The sequence below is a fragment of the Stegostoma tigrinum genome, chromosome 10 (genome assembly GCF_030684315.1).
Source record: "Stegostoma tigrinum isolate sSteTig4 chromosome 10, sSteTig4.hap1, whole genome shotgun sequence".
Lineage (NCBI taxonomy): Eukaryota > Metazoa > Chordata > Chondrichthyes > Orectolobiformes > Stegostomatidae > Stegostoma > Stegostoma tigrinum.
The window spans coordinates 27457625-27475776 of record NC_081363.1 but is presented as its reverse complement, the minus strand read 5'-3'; the positions used below and the strand labels follow the sequence as shown (position 1 = coordinate 27475776).

At 39.6% G+C, this 18152-nt stretch overlaps 1 protein-coding gene across 2 annotated transcripts in view; it reads left to right on the top strand.

Moving 5' to 3' along the window:
- The window catches only part of LOC125455286 (sodium/potassium/calcium exchanger 4-like), a 297849-nt gene that overhangs the window by 264405 nt on the left and 15292 nt on the right, over window positions 1-18152 (top strand). For both annotated transcript variants that reach the window (XM_048537019.2, XM_048537018.2), the window contains exons 12-15: window positions 6441-6607; window positions 13748-13862; window positions 16417-16529; window positions 17208-17273. In XM_048537019.2, the coding sequence (XP_048392976.1) occupies window positions 6441-6607; window positions 13748-13862; window positions 16417-16529; window positions 17208-17273 (461 nt within the window). The remainder of the gene's footprint in view (window positions 1-6440; window positions 6608-13747; window positions 13863-16416; window positions 16530-17207; window positions 17274-18152) is intronic.

The following is an 18152-nucleotide window of genomic DNA, read 5'->3' as shown; positions in this document are numbered from 1 at the left end:
TCAAAACCTCATACTTCCCCGCATTGTATTCCATCTGCTACTTCTTTGCCCACTGTCCTAACCTGTCCAAGTCCTCTACAGCCTCTCTGCTTTCTTGACAGTGCCTACCTCTCCACCTATCTTTGTGTCATCTGCAAACTTAGCAACACTGCCCTTAGTTCCTTCATCTGGATCATTAATGTATAATGTGATTAGTTGTGACCCAACAATGCCCCCTGTGGATACCTACTAGCCACTGGCTGTTATTGTGGAGAAGACCCCTTTATTCCTACTCTCTGCCTTCTGCCAGTCAGCCAGTCCTCTATTCATGCTAGTATCTTGCCCCTAACACAATGGGCTCTAAAGTTATTTGGTAGTTTCCTCTATGACACCTTGTAAAAGGCCTTCCTTAACATGGTTAAGGAAAATCCCAAAGCATTTTATTCATATATAAAGAGCAAGAGGGTAACTAGAGAAAGGATTGGCCCACTTAAGGACAAAGAAGGAAAGTTATGCGCTGAGTCAGAGAAAATGGGTAACATTCTTAATGAGTACTTTGCATCAGTATTCACCAAGGAGAGGGACATGACAGATGTTGAGGCTATGGATAGATGTTTGCTTACTCTAGGTCATGTTGACATAAGGAAGGAGGAAGTGTTGGGTATCCTAAAAGACATTAAGGTGGACAAGTCCCCAGGACCGGATGGGATCTATCCCAGGGTACTGAGGGAAACGAGAGAGGAAGTAGCCGGGGCCTTAACAGATATCTTTGCAGCATCCTTAGACACGAGTGAGGTCCCGGAGGACTGGAGACTTGCTAATGTTGTCCCCTTGTTTAAGAAGGGTAGCAAGGATAATCCAGGTAATTATCGACCGGTGAGCCTGACGTCAGTGGTAGGGAAGCTACTGGAGAAGATACTGAGGGATAGGATCTATTCCCACTTGGAAGAAAATGGGCTTATCAGTGATATGCAACATGGTTTTGTGTAGGGAAGGTCATGTCTTACCAACTTAATAGAATTCTTTGAGGATGTGACAAAGTTGATTGATGAGGGAAAGGCTGTAGATGTCATATACATGGACTTCAGTAAGGTGTTTGATAAGGTTCCCCATGGCAGGCTGATGGAGATAGTGAAGTCACATGGGGTCCAGGGTGTGCTAGCTAGATGGATAAAAAGCTGGCTAGGCAACAGGAGACAGAGAGTACTAGTAGAAGGGAGTTTCTCAGATTGGAGACCTGTGACCAGTGGTGTTCCACAGGGATCTGTTCTGGGACCACTGTGCTTTGTGATATATGTAAATGATTTGGAGGAAGGTGTAGGTGGTCTGATCAGCAAGTTTGCAGATGACACTAAGATTGGTGGAGTAGCAGACAGTGAAGAGGACTGTCAGAGATTACAGCAGAATGTAGATAGACTGGAGAGTTGAGCAGATAAATGGCAGATGGAGTTCAATCTGGGCAAATGCGAGGTGATGCATTTTGGACGATCAAATTCAAGGGCAAACTATACAGTAAATAGAAAAGTCTTAGGGAAAATTGATGAACAGAGAGATCTGGGTGTTCAGGTCCATTGTTCCCTGAAGGTGACAACGCAGGTCAATAGGGTGGTCAAGAAGGCATATGGGCATGCTTTCCTTCATTGGACGGGGCATTGAGTACAAGAGTTGGCAGGTCATGTTGCAGTTGTATAGGACTTTGGTTCGGCCACATTTGGAGTACTGTGTACAGTTCTGGTCACCACATTACCAAAAGGATGTGGATGCTTTGGAGAGGGTGCAGAGGAGGTTCACCAGGATGTTGCCTGGTATGGAGGGTGCTAGCTATGAAGAGAGGTTGAGTAGATTAGGATTATTTTCATTAGAAAGACAGAGATTGAGGGGGGACCTGATTGAGGTCTACAAAATCATGAGGGGTATAGACGGGGTGAATAGCAAAAGGCTTTTTCCCAGAGTGGGGGACTCAATTACTTGGGGTGATGAGTTCAAAGTGAGGGGAGGAAAGTTTAAGGGAGATATGCGTGGAAAGTTCTTCACGCAGAGGGTGGCGTGTGCGTGGAATGCATTGCCAGCGGAGTTGGTAGACGCAGACACGTTAGTGTCTTTTAAGATATATTTGGACAGGTACATGGATAGGCAGGGAGCAAATGGACACAGACCGTTAGAAAATAGATGACAGGGTAGACAGAGGATCTTGATCGGCGCAGGCTTGGAGGGCCAAAGGGCCTGTTCCTGTGCTGTAATTTTCTTTGTTCTTTGTTCTGGAAATCCACGAGATCACTAGTTCTTCTTTGTCTAACTTGCTGATTATTTCCTCAATAAATTCTAACATATTTGTCAGACATGACCTATCCTTGATGGAACTATGCTCACTCAGTACTACTATACTATGCGCTTCCAAGTACTCTGCAATCTCATTCTTAATCATGGACTCTTAAAATCTTACGAATAACTGAGGTGAAGATAATCAACTCATAATTTCCTGTCTTCTGTCTCCCTCCCTTCTTAAACAGGGGTGTTACATTAGCCATTTTCTAGTCCCCTGGGACCACCCTGCCTGACCCCAGTGCTTCCTGAAAGATCACCACTGATGCCTGTACTACCTCCTTCAGAATCCTTCAGAGGTATAGTCTATCTTGTCTTGGTGATTTATCCATCCCCAGATCTTTCAGCTTCCCAAACACCTTCTCCTTAGTGATATCTACTACATTCACCTCTCCCACTTGACTGTTTTTAAGTTGAAATAAGGGAATCAAGCATTGTGGGGAGTAGACAACCGAATGGTGTTGAGAAACATGTCAACCATGATCATATGGCAGAGCAGGCTTGATGGGCCAAACAGCCTAATTCTGCTCCTGTATCTTATGTTCTTATGATCTTCTGGTATGCCACAGATGTCTTCCACCATGAAGACCGACGCAAAATACCTGTTCAATTCCTCTGCCATTTCTTTGTTTCCCCATTACTACTTCTCCAGCTTTATTTTTTAGTCTCTCCCTAACCTTTAATACATCTAAAAACACTCTTGCAATCTTCTTTTACATTACTAATTAGCTTGCTCTCATATGTCATATCCTCTGAACTTCTGTACCATGACGCGATGGTCAGTTTGTCCATTCTCCATATAGTACTTTTCCGCAGGGAGCAAGCACCTAATACCTACTAGACAAGGTCAAGAGCTGACACTCCTCCCATGCTAAATTCAGGATCCTTCTACCTGCCTCGCTTACAATCACACTCTGCTATACCTGACCACTGGGAAAAATGCAATACTTAACCTGCAGGGTGTGTAGTGATTGGAACCAGATAGATCTTATTGACCATGAGATCCTTGATTGGGGTTATTAACGTGGCCAATCAGGGACCCCTGGCTGACAGATCTAAACAGGGAATTTAGAATATCCTCACTTGAGGGGCTAACTCTGAGCTGGCTGATCACAGCCAGTGTACTGTGCACTCATAAATAAAGTGTGACTTGGTGATGTGATGCCAGCCTCCGAGCAGTTATTGCAGGGCGTGACTGCCTCCTGAAACTTAGCATGCACCGAACTCTCCCCCTCCTGATATGTTTCTTCCTAGGATGAAGTCGTTAAGGACCTGGGATTTTTCAGCCAAGCACCAACAATTTGCTCAATACCATTTCTATGATGATTGAAGTTTCCTTGAACTCCTCCCTCCATTTCATTTCTTGATTTACAGCTATTTCACGAATGTTATTGCATCTTCTGAAGTGAAGACCAATCCAAATTCAATTTAGCTGACTTATTTTCCATTAATATTTCTGCAGATTCACTTTCTACAGGGCCGACTCTCCCTTTGTTAATTCTTTTTCTTAAATATTTATAGAAATCATTATTACCTGTTTTTACATTTCTCACTGGCTTTTTCCATCCCCAAACTACCTCTCTCCATTTTAAACTTCTCAGTATGCTTTTCTTTTCTAATAATATATCCAAGCTACTGACCTGCAATTGTTTACTTCTTTAAGTTTGATACTATCTAACTTTTTAGTTGGCCAACTATGATAGGTCCTCCCCTTGGAATTTTTCTTACCCTTTGGAAGGTATCCGTTCTGTGTTCTGAAATATCCCCTTAAATGTCTACCATTGCATCTCTATCTCAAATGCATCTTATCCCCTTTCACACTCAGCATTCAGTGCCTTTAGAGATATGTGCTGCTGCAACATTAGCAAAGCTTGGTTTTTCACTCTGAAACCATCTTTCCTTTGGCTGAAGTATCAAAATAACTGTGACATCTCTTCTTATTGAATGTGAAATGTGTCACTTTACTGATTTGAGCTGTCTCTGGCTGGATTGCCAGCTGAACAGCAATCGATAGCTGCCAAATGGAAAAGAACTAGCCCTCTGAGTAACCATTTAGAGGTAGTTCTAGTTCTACCTTGAGAGGTTTTAATGCAACTGTCCCAATGTCCCTGGGAAGAACCTCAGTATTTTAGGTCTTCCTCATGAATGGAATGCATTCTCCTTCAATCCACTTCATCTTTAGTGATGGACATTACCTTCACTTCTTTTAAGCTCCTCTGCCTTGCTGCCTGCCTTTAAAAATTAGTTCAAAATACATTCTCTTGAGCATATCTTCCACCTCATTTTTTGCCAATGGTCAACGGGCATTTTCATTTGTTAAAATGCATTGAAATGTATTATAGAGTCAGAGTCATACAGCATCTCAAACAGAGCCTCCCCAGCCCAAATTGTCCATTTGGCCAAAGTTCCAAAACTAAATTAGTTCTACTTAACTCTACCTGCATCTGTTACTTCCTCTGGCAGTTCATTCCATATTTGATCCACTCTCTGTGTTAAAAAGTTGCCCCAGGTCCCTTTTAAAGCTTTCACCTCTCACCTTAAATGAATGCCCCTAGTTTTGAACTCCTCCACTCTGGGGAAAAGATCTTTGCTATTCACATTATCTGTGCCCTTCATGATTTTATGAATCTCAATAAGGTCACCCCTTGACCTCCTACGCTGCAGTGAAAAAAGTCCCAGCCTATCCAGCCTCTCTTTATAACTCAAACCTCCTAGTCACAGCAACATCCCGGTATTTTTTTTCTGAATTGTCTCTAATTAAATAGTATCCTTCCTATAGCAGAGCAATAAGAACTGTACACAGTACTCCAAAGGTGGCCTCACCAACATCCCGTACAACCTCAACATGATGTCTCAGCTCCGATATGCAGTGGTCTGAGCAGTGAAGGCAGGCATGCTAAATTCTTTCTTATGGATGATAGTTGTTGTTACTTGACTCCAATGAGAAGTTTAAAAACTATAGTGATTTTATTTTTGTTTTACTTATTTTTCATTATTGCATATTTTATTGAAAACCTTTCTTCAAACAAAAGCTTTGATTTCTACACTTCCTCTTAATCACTATGGAGTACACAATGTCCTGTGTGATGTCTGACAGTGGAAATTTTAATTGAAAGTACCCTTGCTATCACCTTGAAGCATTCATGATTCCACTATAATAAGACAGGCATTTTGCCAATTCACTAATGAAAAATATGTAACCTCTGCCTTTTTCTTCTTTTCCAGCTCATCTACTCACCAATAAGGTGGGGCAGGGGCAAACCACTTCATGGAGCAGTCAGTCATCTGCACTCAGTTTAATTTGTGAACAAAAATTGTTCTGGGGCCTTACTTCATAAATTACCTTGGATAAGCCACAGACAATTGTAGCAGTATGAAGATGTCAGCCAATCAAAGGCTTTAAGCATTCACAAATAAGCTAGTTTCCTTAATAAATTTGTTAGAGTGAATAGTGCTTTGCATAACCATTGACATGGCCTTCAATGTGATAGACAATAATGTGACAATAGAACTATATTGTATTTACTTTACAAATTTAAAGAAATGTTCTATGCAAGAGTAATACTCAATCTTGTTAAGCTGCTCACAATCAGCAATGATATACACTATTGGTAGCAAAGATGAGTTGTGTAGCTGTTGAACCTAAATAACATATAAAATGAAGCAGGAAAAAAACTTGAATGAAATCTGTGGTATTTTTATCAACATGATTTGCATTCAGAAATTAGTTTTATTGTGCTGTAATATTTTTTGCAATAGTCATTTCAACTGTCAAATTAATCAGTTGCCTAATTTCATGGCTCAGTGAGGTGAGCAAAGTGTTAAGATCCAGAAATAAAACAAATTGTATGTGATTCTAAACATGAGGACATCTAAGTTGACAATGCTGGCCATCTTTCCCTAGGGCTTATAAAATTGTTTGTAATTGAAACATGACTATCTGTACTGGTGATTGAAGGCCTGTATTTAAAAATAGTTGCCAGTATGTACTGGGAAAAGGTATAAACATTCTGTTGGATTTTTTTTTGTTAAAAAGACCAAGGCAGCCTCTGTATCTTTACTGTGTACTATCTAATGCACTGAGTGTATGTCTTTTCCCTCACATTGCTGATAAAACCTTATCTACATTTTATTGACAGGGGGATGCTTGAATAAGATGAAATGGTTGAGTTCATGGCCAGTACTGTTCGTGCTGTTCTTCACAGTCCCTAACTGTGCGAAGCCTCGCTGGGAGAATTTCTTCATGCTAACCTTTTTCATGTCCACCATCTGGATTGCAGTCTTTTCTTATTTAATGGTGTGGATGGTATGTGCCAAATAAATCGCTCAAGGAAACCATCACATGTTTTACATTTGGGCTATTTTGTATTGAAAGAATTTATTGAGGGATGTCAATTGCTATAGTCCCAGGTCGCCAGGAAGCCAAATCTTTGATTTGGAGTAAGAAAAAGAGACTGCAGTTCCATGATTTGCAAATATATTGCTGCAAACAATTGAGATGACTATTGAATTATTCTATTAAAATGAATTAGGATTGGTTAATGGGCAGGAAACAGACAGTAGAACTAAGTGGATCATTTTCAGAATGGTTGCTTGTAATTAGTGGAATGCCACAAAAATCTGTATTTACAAACTGCATCAGTGAGTAAGGGACCATGTGTAATGTATCCAAGTTTGCTGATAATACAGGTGGGAAAGTCAGAGGTGAGGAGGTCATAAAGAGAATACAAAGGGACATAGAACAGTTGTGTGGTGAGATACGGAAGTGGTTGATGGAGTATGATGCAGGAACATGTGAAGTTGTTCACTTTGGTTGGAAGAACTGAAAAAACAGAATTAAAGAAAGAATGAGAAACTAGGAAATGTTGGATTAACAGGATTTTGAGTCAGACGGTCTTTTTGTATCCTTCGCATGAATGACAGAAAGCGTGCTGGTAGCACAAAGCACAAAGGAAGCAAATAGTATGTTAGTTTTTATTGCCAGAGGTGACAGTTTACAGTAAGGAAGCCTTGATGTCATTCTACAGGGCATTGGTAACCCACGTGGATTACTGTGTACAGGTTTTGTCTTAGAGGTGCTAAAAGGTTCATTATTCTAAAGTTGTCCTGTGCAGTGAGACTGAATCGAAGGACCTCGGTCTCTGGAGTTTAGGTAAATGAGAGGTACTCTTATTGAAATGTATAACATTTTTGGACAGCTTGGCAGGAGAGATGCTAAGAGGCTGATCCCTGGAATGAAAGCGTGGAACAAGAGGTCACAGTCTCAGGATAAGGGCTTGCTATTTATGACTGAGAAATGGAGGAACCTCTTCACTCAGAGTTTTGAATCTTTGGAGCTGGCATATTGTGACGTCCTGCATCCTTTTCTTCCTCAGGTCTTTTAATCTCCTTGAGGAGAGCCTTTTTCCTAGGATGGTGACAGCGAGCACGAGCGGACATAGCTTTAAATTGAGGGGTGAAAGATATAGGACAGATGTCAGAGGTAGTTTCTTTACTCAGAGTAGTGAGGGGTATGGAATGCTTTGCCTGCAACGGTAGTAGATTCGCCAACTTTAGGTACATTTAAGTCGTCATTGGACAAGCATATGGACGTACATGGAATAATGTAGGTTAGATGGGCTTCAGATTGGTATGACAGGTCGGCACAACATCGAGGGTCAAAGGGCCTGTACTGTGCTGTAATGTTCTATATATTCCCTTTTTCACTGTCTCTGTCCTGGCATTGGTATTACCTAGCATTCTATACTAGTAATGGATGCAAAATGAGAAAAAATGCTGAGTAATGCAACTAAAAGTAATTCAATTTGCAGTATTGTCATGTTGAACAGTCTGAAAGTTGGGGATGAAATTTGCCTTGAAGAATACCATAAAATAGATGATCCAGCTTATATGCTGGTCTTACAGCCTACATGATTTTCTTTACCAGATCTGTCCCTTGCCATGACCAAATTCACCCAAATGTTTGGTTATCTATCTTTAGCACAGGAACGTTCAGACGTGAAACTTGACCAGGTGGATTGGGCTGAAATGGTTACATCTTTGCTGTGTGGCACTTGTTAATGCCTTCTCGAGGTGAAGCTTATCTGTAATTGTTAATTAACAGCTAGGCAGCTACATTTCATAGCCATATTTGTAAAACAGAGGTTTAAATGACCCGAGACTCCAACGGGGGCAGATCCACAAGCATTCAGTTTACCTGAATTACACTAACAAAGCCAATTGGACTATCCTCCCATTTGTATGATCTGTGGCACCAAAGAACTGCTATAGAACTTTTCAGCAGTAGCCCACTGATTGTTTATATAAGAATAATTGGAATATTGAATTAAATACAACATTGACAATAAATAAAATGCTGAAATTTTTTTGCAATGAGCATTTTGCATATATCTTTTTGGTGCAGGATTTAAAACGTAATTGTCAATCAAGGGCCACATAAATTATTAACATTATTTAAATTAGATTTGAAATCTTGCTTTCAAATAGCTGTTATCATAAAATAAACTAATAAATTAAATATTGACCACATTAGATTAAAGATAGATCAGAAACATAAGTAAATGCATGAAATGTTTTGTCTGACATTTATTAACTTTCATAGCTTTTTGCTCAAAAATTATGTACACAATATATTTTCACAACAAATTCAAAGGCTTTTAAACAAAATATGTCTTACTTTATTCCTCCTAAGGATCAAGATAGTCACCAATTAAAAATCGTCCATTATTAGTTTAATCAAAACAGAATCACTGGTAATTCTCTCTAGGTTTGAAACCTTTGATTAATGGTCATTATATTTTCCTAAAATTAGATTCTGCAGGAACATTCTGTTAAATAATTAAAATGCTTGTAAGTGCAGTGCTCTTATGGACAGTATCGGTACAATATGGAAATGAAAAATTCTGAGCTTTTGTTATATTCAATGTATTGCAGATGTGGTGTTGCTTTGTGAAAGTGCTATTCTGTACTTTTAATATCACTTGCTGTCCTGACACCCAGTGTTACTACCATTCCCGTCACCAGTGGTTCATTTTTATTCATTTAGCATCATGAAGTATGTATACAATGCTGAGATCAGAATTGGAAACTGTTTCTCTGATTCTGTTCAAACAAAAAATAGGCACTTACCTTTAGATGTATTCTCTCCACAAATTTGTATCCTGGAGTTTTCTCTTCCAGAGCAGTGTATATGAAGTCAGGAGTCAATGAAAACAGGAAGAAGAGGATCACACCCTCTTACTATGCCCCCTTCTCAGCAGCAAGTTCATGATTCTGTGATTTAAAGGTCCTGTAGCCAACTGGAAAGCTACTGAGAGGTGCTAGGTGGGTGAAGTGATAAGATTCAAAGGTAGGTGAGAGAGTTAGGGAATCAGTCATCTGGATAAGTTTTTTTCATTTATTCACGGGATGTGGGCAACACTTGTTAGACCAGCATTTGGTACCCATCCCTAATTAGCCAGAAGGCAGTTAAGAGTCAACCAGGTTGCTGTGAATCTCGAGATTGGGCAAGGATGGCAGGTTTACTTCTCTAAAGGACATGAGTGAACCAGTGATTCAAGTGGTTCAAGGGGTCTGGTCAGGAGAAGTTGTTGTGTTTGGCTGAGTCAGAAGGGTCATTGTGGAGTCTGGTGTTGGTATAAGGTCTGCTGAGGCAGTCTATCGAGTTGGGGCAGGGTTTTAGCTCAGGATTTGGGGCCGTTGGGCCCAAATGTGTTGGGGTTAGTGGATGATGTGGTCAGCAGATGAGATGAGTGGTGAACTGGGTCTTTAAGCCTTGCAAATGTTTCCTCCAATTGTTTTGGCCAACTACTAAATTTAAGTGGGTTGAAATCTTCTGAAATCCCAAAATCTCACTCTGAGCTCTAAGCGTATCCAGGAAATTCCCAGAATCAGCTACATTGGGATTTGCCCAAGCTCCTAAAACATAACTCCAATCCACACTGCTACAATGTCTGTTTCCCGTTCAGAATTTTTGAAGCCATACCTCTTTCATTTTCACTTTTTAAATTTTCTAACTAATACAATTGAAGTTAATAACGTAATATAGACCGACATGCTCAGGTAAATGATGCATGATTGGTTTCCTTGTTTAAAGAAACAATTTTGGCAAGGTAATTTTGAAATAAATTTGGACTATGACTGTCTGGGCAATTACATTATTGCTTCTGCTGGTTCTTTTTATTTCAGTTTTGATGGAAATCAAGATTGAAAATATACGTAGAATATAATTTGCCCTGTGACACATGGTGTGGCATGAATCTGTCAGTGCAGCCAACAAAAATCAATGTGCTATCTTTGAAACTAACTATTCTACACCTGTTCATTAAGTGTCCTTCAAATCCAAATCATTTTTATCACTAGATTACAGACAATTTTAGGGATTTAAACATCTTTCTTAACAGACAGTGGTGACCTGAGATTAATATTCATTGAGTGATGACCACTTACTTATTGGCTAAGCATAAATCAATTGCTTTCCAATTTGTGATGCCCACGCAAACTCTTGTTTGTAGTCTCTCCAAATAAAGAGAGCTCAAAGAAACTGGCCAAACAAATGGCTGGCATGTTTGATAAACCATGCCAATGTTCCAGAATTTGATTCTCCATGTGTGATGTGTGAGTCAACTATTTCACTTGTTAAATTTTATAAAATCAGCAAGTTGGCTGATTAAATTGGGTGCTGGTGCACAAAGTGCATGAGACTGAAATATTATTAATTGCAAACAAGCCAAAAGAAAAATCTGAGATACTTGAGGAAAATTTCTATTATTTTGCATTCATGAAATCTACAGTTAACATATGTGTCATCTTAAAGGAAGACCATTGTGTATTTGCCTATATATCAGGGTTAGGTTGCAGCCCTACATTCTGCTGTACCTGTTCAGTCATAGTTAAGTGGCAGCATTCATGCATGAAATTGGAGACTTGAATTGTTCAGTTATTGTCAGAAAAAGGTAATAATTCAATTGCCAATCATGTGGAGTAAAGGGCTAACAATACGTTTATTCTAAGAATAGCAACTGAGCATATGCATGAGGATCTGAGTCATAATGACTTCACACCACATGGTGTAGGCATCCAAAGGTGCAGGGTTTCAGAGATAGCCTCTGTTAGCCCCTCTTGCGCTTTATTACATTTGATAAATGTTGTTGATGATCACAAATATGAGTGTGGACTTCCTTCTATCAACACCCAGACCCAACATAAAACAAACCCATGCTAAATGTAGCTCTCGTAGCTATTACGAGGGGGCATAGTTTTAAAGTGAGTGGAAGTAGATACCAGAAAGATATCAGAGGTAAGTTCTTTGCTCGAAGAGTGGTAGGGACGTGGAATGCATTGCCGTAGAGGGTAGTGGAGTCAGCCACATTAGGGGCATTTAAGTAGCTATTAGATAGGCATATGGATGATAGTATAAGGTAGGGGTGGAAGTTAGATAGACCTTAGGATTAGGGGAAAAGTTTGGCACAACATCATGGTCAAAAGGCCTGTACTATGCTGTACTGTTCTATGTTCTATGTTCCAAATAAGATATGTTAGCCATTCGATCTGCCATAATTACAACTAACATTTGTAATTTAGACAATTGTCTTCTGCTGGTAGTGCAAACTAGGCTTTCACATTCATCTGTGCAACTCTCATGTGATGAGCCACTTGCTGGCTGAGTGCAGCTCCAACAACACTTAAAAATCTCAATGATATTCAGGACAATACAAGTCACTTGATTGGTACTCCATTCACCAGTTTCAATATTTAGTCTCTCCACTACTAATGCAGAGGGACAGCAGTGTGTACAACCTTCAAGATGTACTGCAGCAAATCTACAAGGCTCCTATAACAGCACCTGCCAAAATCCTAACCCAGGGATTGAGGATGAGGGCAGTAGATGCATTCGGGAAATCATGTCTCACTAACTTGGTTGAGTTTTTTTGAAGAGGTGGCAAAGAAGATTGATGAAGGCAGAGCAGTAGATGTTGTCTATGTGGACTTCAGGGAAGCGTTCAAAATGGTTCCACATGGTAGACTCATTAATAAGGTTAGATAACGTGGGATCTGGGGGAGATAGTGAATTGCATATAAAATTGTCTTGAAGGTAGAGGACAAAGAGGGTGCTGAAGGCTTGCTTTTCAGACTGAAGACCTGTGACCAGCAATGTGCCACAAGGATGAGTGCTGGGTACACTGCTTTTTCTTATTTATATAAATGACTATAGGAGGTAATGATTAGTAAGTTTGCAGATGATACCAAAATAGGTGCAGTGGATAGAGAAGAAGGTTATCTCAGAGTACAAAGGGACCTTTGGGCCAATAGGACTAGGAGAGGCCGAAGAAGTTTGATTTATACAAATGTAAGGTTTTACATTTTGGTAAAGCAAACCAAGACAGGAGTTATACAGTTAATGGTAGGGCCCTAGGGAGTTTTGCCAAACAAATGCACCTAGGGGTGCAGGTGGATTGTTCCTTGAAAGTGGAGTTGTAGGTATACAGGTTAGTGAAGAAGGCATTTGGTACACTGGCTTCATTGGTCAGAACATTGAATGTAGGAGTTGGGATGTCATCTTGAGGCTGTGCAGAACATTGGTTAGGCCACTTTTGGAATAATGTGTTCAGCTCTGGTCTCCCTGCTACAGGAAAGATGTTGTGAAACTTGAAAGGGTTCAGAAAATATTTACAAAGATGTTGACAGGGTTGGAGGGATTGAGCAATAGGGAGAGGCTGAATAGTCTGGGGCTATGTTCCCTGGAGCGTCAGAGGTGGAGGGGTAACCTTATAGAGCGTTATTAAATTATGGGGGGCATGGATAGTGTGAATAGCCAAAGTCTTTTTCCCCAGATTGGGGTATCCCAAAACTAACGGGCAGAGGCTTGCGGTGAGAGGGAAAAGATTTTAAGATGTCCTGAGAAATTACTTGTTCATGCAGAGGTTGAGCTGCCAGAGAAAGTGGTGGAGCAGATACAGTTACAACATTTAAAAGGCATTTGTATGAGAATATGAATAGGAGAGATTTAGATGGATATGGGCCAAATGCTGGCAAGTCGGCCTAGGTAAGATTGGGATGTCTGGTATTGGATGAGTTGGACTGAAGGGTCTGTTTCTGTGCTGTATGACTCTATTAGAACAACACCACTTGCAAATTGTTCCTCAAGTCACAGCACATCCTGATTTATAACTGTATCATTGTTCCTTCATTTTTGTGGGGTCAAAATCCTGGAACTGCCTTCCTAACAGGACTGTGGACTGCAGTGGATCAAGGGAAAAGCTCACTTCTGCTTACTCAAGGGCATTTAAGATGTGCAATGAATGCTGCCCTAGCCAGTGACACATGCCCTGTGAAAGAACATAAAAAATAATAATGATGCAGTAAAATTATCTTTTTGTACAGATCTTGTTGTGTTACATGTTTGTCAAACACTTGATATATTTACCTGTTTTTTTTCTGTATGCAGGTAACTGTAACAGGGTATACACTTGGGATCCCGGATATTATCATGGGACTAACATTTCTGGCAGCAGGAACAAGTGTTCCAGATTGTATGGCTAGTTTAATCGTGGCCAGGCAAGGTAGATATGTATTCCCTGATTTTACGTGGTTTATTATGGGGCATTGTGTTAGCTTTGACCAACTCAGCTACCCTGTTGTTCTAGGAGCCCAATGCATCTTTAAAAACATCACAACTGGTTGATCAATAGAATTGATTTCTTTTTATAAAAATTAATGTAAAAATTGAAAGCTGTCATGCTTTAGAAATTTTACCTTGTCAGATATCAGCAGCTTAGAAATTGAATTATACAGAAAACTCCTTTAATGTCGTTGGAATGAATAATAGGTCAAGTTCATCACTTTTTCATTATCAGCTGGTTTTAGAAGAGTCAGCATAAATTGAAGCGAACTAGTTCTCGCTGGCATTATTGAGTGGAAGAAATTAGAAACTGTTGTGTATAAAGTACAGCTGTATAGAATCATAAATGGGTGTTATGATGGATTGAAATGTAATAGATTCTTTGGACTTGAGTTTGAACGATTGTAGAGGTGTCTGGAATGTTTATTAATAAAACCCATTGGAATAGTGTTTCCTGAAAGCCACATGAATCCAGACAATTGCTGATCTTAGTCACTTGAACTTACTTCAGTGAAAACACCAGACTCTTTTGACAACTGTGTTTTATATCTGTTATAAAATCATAGGGTCATAGAGTTATACAGCATGGAGCAGACCCTTGGTCTAACTCGTCCATGCTAACCCGATATTGTAAATTAATCTAGTCCCATTTGCCGGCATTTGACCCATATCCCTCTAAGCCCTTTCTGTTAATATACCCATCCAGATGCCTTTGCAACTGTACCAGCCTCCATCACTGCCTCCGGCAGCTCATTCCATACACCCTGCACCCTCTGTGTGAAAAAGTTGCCCCTCTGACCTTAAACCTATGCCCTCTAGTTTTGGACTCCCCCACCCTGAGAAAAAGACCTTGTCTATTCACCCTATCCATGCCCCTCATGATTTTATAAACCTCTACAAGATCACCCCTCAGCCTCCGATTCTCCAACGAAAATAGCACCACCCTATTCAGCCACTCCCTAAAGCTCAAACCCTCCAATCCTGGTAATATCCTTTCAGGTTTCACAACATCCTTCCTGTAGCAGGAAGACCAGAATTGCATGCAGTGTTCCAAAAGTTTCCTAACCAATGTCCTGGAGAGCTGCAACATGACCTCCCAATTCCAATAGTCAATGCATTGATCCATAAAGGCAAGCATACCAAATGTCTTCTTCACTATGCTATTTACCAGTGACTCTACTTTCAAGGAACTATGAACCTGTGCTCCAAGGTCTCTTTGTTCAACAACATCCCCAGGACCTTACCATTAGTGCATAATGCGTGCCCTGAATTGCCTTTCCAAAATACAGCACCTCACATTTATCTAAATTATACTCCATCTGCCACTCCTTGGACCATGTTTCTTTTTGAACAGTGCTTCCAGTTTGTGTTTGGATTTTCAATTGGCAGAAGCCTGCTAGGAAGCAAACTATTCAGTTTGTATCTCCTATGTTTGAAGCACCTTTGCTGATTATCCCATTGAAGACTTACTGGAAGAATTTGTAATACAGTGTTTACTGAGCAAACTGTGTCTATCAAGATTTCAGAAACAACCACTCACGTTTGGTGATGCCTGCCTACACATATGCCAGAAAACCAGACTAACAGGCAGCTGCATATTACACATCTTAGCCATTTTATTTTCCAAGAATTGAGACTTCCTGGCCAAACTGTATTTTTTTCCCTTATAGTGAATCTGTATGGAGAGAAATCCGTTTTGTTTCTTTGGCTCAATGCAAATGTTCGTGCTTGTTTCTGGGTTATCTAGATGGTAAACATTTAAATTTTTGTATTCCAAATTAAATATGTTAGCCGATGTATTATCTTCATTGAATAGGTTTTGTTCTACAATAAATAATTAATTTTGTGTTTATTAAAGAAGTCTGGTTAATGGATTTTTCTTATATTTTCTGTGTTTTAAACTTAAAATATGATTGACTATGTCAGTTTTCCACAAATTTAGTGTGTAACCTATGTCCTGAACAAAATATAGCCATAGTAAATGTACGAAAATAATTGGCTAATAATCTTAACAAAGCTTGCCATCTATTTTGTTTTCTCTCTCTGGTATGCTGTTTGGGCAGTTATTTGTAAGAACGCTTCAGTTGAAGGATGATAGTGGCAGTCATCAGGGAAGCCGGAAGAGTTAAATGATGGTCTGTCCCCAAAGCCATCAGATCCTTGGAGTGGAAGCCTGTGAGGGCACAAAACACTCCTGTGTTAATGGTTCTTATCCCTGCTGAGGTGTGATGGGTGTTGCTATTCATCATCTGAACACACAACTCCAAGCTTTTCATGTGCGGTGCACTTCAGAAGAATATCATGCCTCACGATATTCCTTTGATATACCTCAATAGAACTTTTGCAGACACAAATATTGGTAATATCTCAGTAAAATTCTGAAACAAGGGTTTTAATGGATTTTCTTTGCAGATATATCCTTAAAGCTTAGCAATACTTCATCAGTTGTTATATTGACAGTCTGTCAGACTTTTATAACTCTTTATTTTGTTTAGGGATGGGTGATATGGCAGTGTCGAATACAGTAGGAAGCAATGTCTTTGACATTCTTGTAGGCCTAGGTCTCCCATGGGGTCTTCAGACAATAGTTATTAACACTGGCTCTGTTGTAAGTATATTTTACTCTTCCTGCTCATCAGTTCATTGCTGTTCACACTTACATATCTTTTCTTTCTCATTGTTCTCTGTGGAGTCAGGAACCAAAAGGCTTGAAAAAATTTGATCCTAAGCATGTTGTCTACTTGATGGAGAAATGCTATGAATGAATGAATGTTTGCAGTCCAGTTCACTGACATGGCCTTTTTTTGAGATTGTAAAGTCTGATTTATAAAGAAATCTTTGATTTGATCAGTGGAATTAATATCTAAGTTTTAGATGAGCAATAAATATTAAACCTCAATTATATTTTCAAAATGTATTATGCATCTGCATCATTTATTCAAATTATATTTAATTACTTCATTAGCTCTGACTTCCTTGTGCTATCATACTGTGATCATTTTGCATTTCTCGTGATGGGGAAATAAAACATGCACCTGACTCGGAGGCGAGAATGCTTTTACCGAGAATGAATTATTTTATAAAAGTAATAAAAATGAAAATATCAGTCCAAAGTTCCAAGTCCAAATAAAATCACAATTAAAAAATACTGAGCTCGCCAGGAAATGTTCTCCTAGGCAGATGAACCAACTCAAGTGCTGTTGAACTGATCTGAGGCAGGCGTTCCTTATTCATGATGCAGTGTGTCCTGGATCTTGTGATTGAAAGGTTTCATTTTGTTTTACAGGTGCACATCAATAGCAGAGGTCTTGTTTATTCTGTTATACTTCTTTTAGGATCCGTAGCACTCACAGTAAGTACACTGCTTTCCACCAACACAAGTATTCCCTAGAGGTGCAGATTATATCTCCAGATACTGGTATTAGAAGAGTAATGTCTTGTAACTTCCTGACTGAAGTAGTGGCTGACAGTTTTCAGTTCCATATTGTGCCTTCTGCTAGCCAAACCTGGAGCTGCATTGACAGTGCATATAGAAATGCTGGCTTCAAGCTGGAGGACAGGGTAAGTGCCATTGAGAACAGCATTTTAGACATCTTACTGTGCTCGCCTTATAAATGGTAATGATAGCTGTGACACAGTGAAAACTGTACTCAATAGCATAACTAAGGGTTCTGTTTAATACAGTAAGAATTATATTGTCCCACATAGCTCTGCTATTCGATAATAATCTGTCTTCTGTCAGGTAGTTGTAATGTCTGATGCACCACAGGCTGGTAACCAACTGGAGTCTAGTAGTCTTCTGACACAAGTTAAATATCAAATAGAAATTTAGTCCAGTATAGGAAAAGAAATTGAAATTAACTGTCTAACCTCCTGAAGTAAGCAAAACTAGTCCAGGAGATTGCATTAGCCCTGATTAATATTTGTCTTGTATGAGGTGGTTTCCATCCAAGTCAGAAACAGCAGCTCCACTATTCTCTAGAAAAAGAGGAATAATCCAACAGCCATGCGACACACCTGGTTTTGTCTTTAGTAACCATGATCCTTTCGAATCTACCCAGTTGAGAAAAGTTTATTTGTGTAAACATAATTTGGTCACTTGGTTCAGTCACTGCAAAGCTGACACTTGTCTAAAGTGGAGAGATCCAACTCATTTTGACCTTACCCGGCTAAGTGAACTTTATAGTGGAATTTAAACCAACGGGTGCTCTGCTGCGCATTTTCCAAAGCA